Source organism: Anarrhichthys ocellatus, unplaced genomic scaffold (genome assembly GCF_004355925.1).
Source record: "Anarrhichthys ocellatus isolate YVR2014 unplaced genomic scaffold, GSC_Weel_1.0 scaffold4469, whole genome shotgun sequence".
In the NCBI taxonomy this organism is placed as follows: domain Eukaryota; kingdom Metazoa; phylum Chordata; class Actinopteri; order Perciformes; family Anarhichadidae; genus Anarrhichthys; species Anarrhichthys ocellatus.
This window is the reverse complement of record NW_022284443.1, coordinates 1-803: the sequence shown is the minus strand read 5'-3', so window position 1 is coordinate 803 and position 803 is coordinate 1. Positions and strand designations below refer to the sequence as shown.

The following is an 803-nucleotide window of genomic DNA, read 5'->3' as shown; positions in this document are numbered from 1 at the left end:
TAGTGATGTAGTAACTCTTAATAAGGAAGCTCAACCCACTACTGTTGATGTTACCAGATTACAGTCGCATCCAGTCCGAGTTCTCGCTGTGCAAGCCTCCATCATCTGCTCAGGACATCCACCAGCTGAACGGGATGCTGAGGAACGCCTTCACTCTGCTGGCCATGCTGGATTACCCGTACAGCACTCACTTCATGGGGAGCATGCCCGCCAACCCTGTCAAGGTAACAGCAGAGCAGTCACACATCTGGTTAACAGCAGCACATCTGCCCATATATCTGTAACAAAACAAGTGAATATTAGAGCAGCGTATGTTTAAATGAGTGCAGATATACAGGACATTAGTCGTACTGCTCGATAAGTAACCACAACGTCACAGAGCACAATGAACATCAACTCATGTTTTATTGTCTGATTGATGAAAGTCTGAAACATTGGTATTGGTATTGCTCCAGAGTGTGGATGATGTTCTAGAGTTTATATTGTGTGTCTGGACGACTAACGCACTGAATGAACAGTAGTCTGGTATCAGACAGGCTTCAGTGGACATTGCTCTGGTCATCCTTGTTACTGCAGCACATTGTGACACATCGACTCAACGGGAGAGCTAGTTTACTCTAAAGGGAACGGTTCTCTGGACTCGTGATGTAGGAAACGGGCTGGTTTGCATTAATACGAGCGTGGGAAGTTGTTTCTGAGAGGCCTCTAGAGCAGAGCGCCCCCTAGCTGCCATCTGCTCACCACTGGCTGCTCTCAGTCTGTGTAGCAGCACTGAGCGAGCTCGTGCTTCAGCCAGGTACAGA

The 803-nt window shown here is 47.8% G+C and overlaps 1 protein-coding gene across 1 annotated transcript in view; it reads left to right on the top strand.

Annotated features, from left to right (window-relative positions):
- LOC116379507 (dipeptidyl peptidase 2-like) overlaps positions 1–775 on the top strand; it is a 2,955-nt gene extending 2,180 nt beyond the window's left edge. Inside the window, exon 7 of the mRNA XM_031841462.1 lies at positions 58–775. Within this exon, the coding sequence (XP_031697322.1) occupies positions 58–284 (227 nt within the window). The 3' untranslated portion in view covers positions 285–775. The remainder of the gene's footprint in view (positions 1–57) is intronic.
- The last annotated feature ends 28 nt before the right edge of the window (positions 776–803 follow it).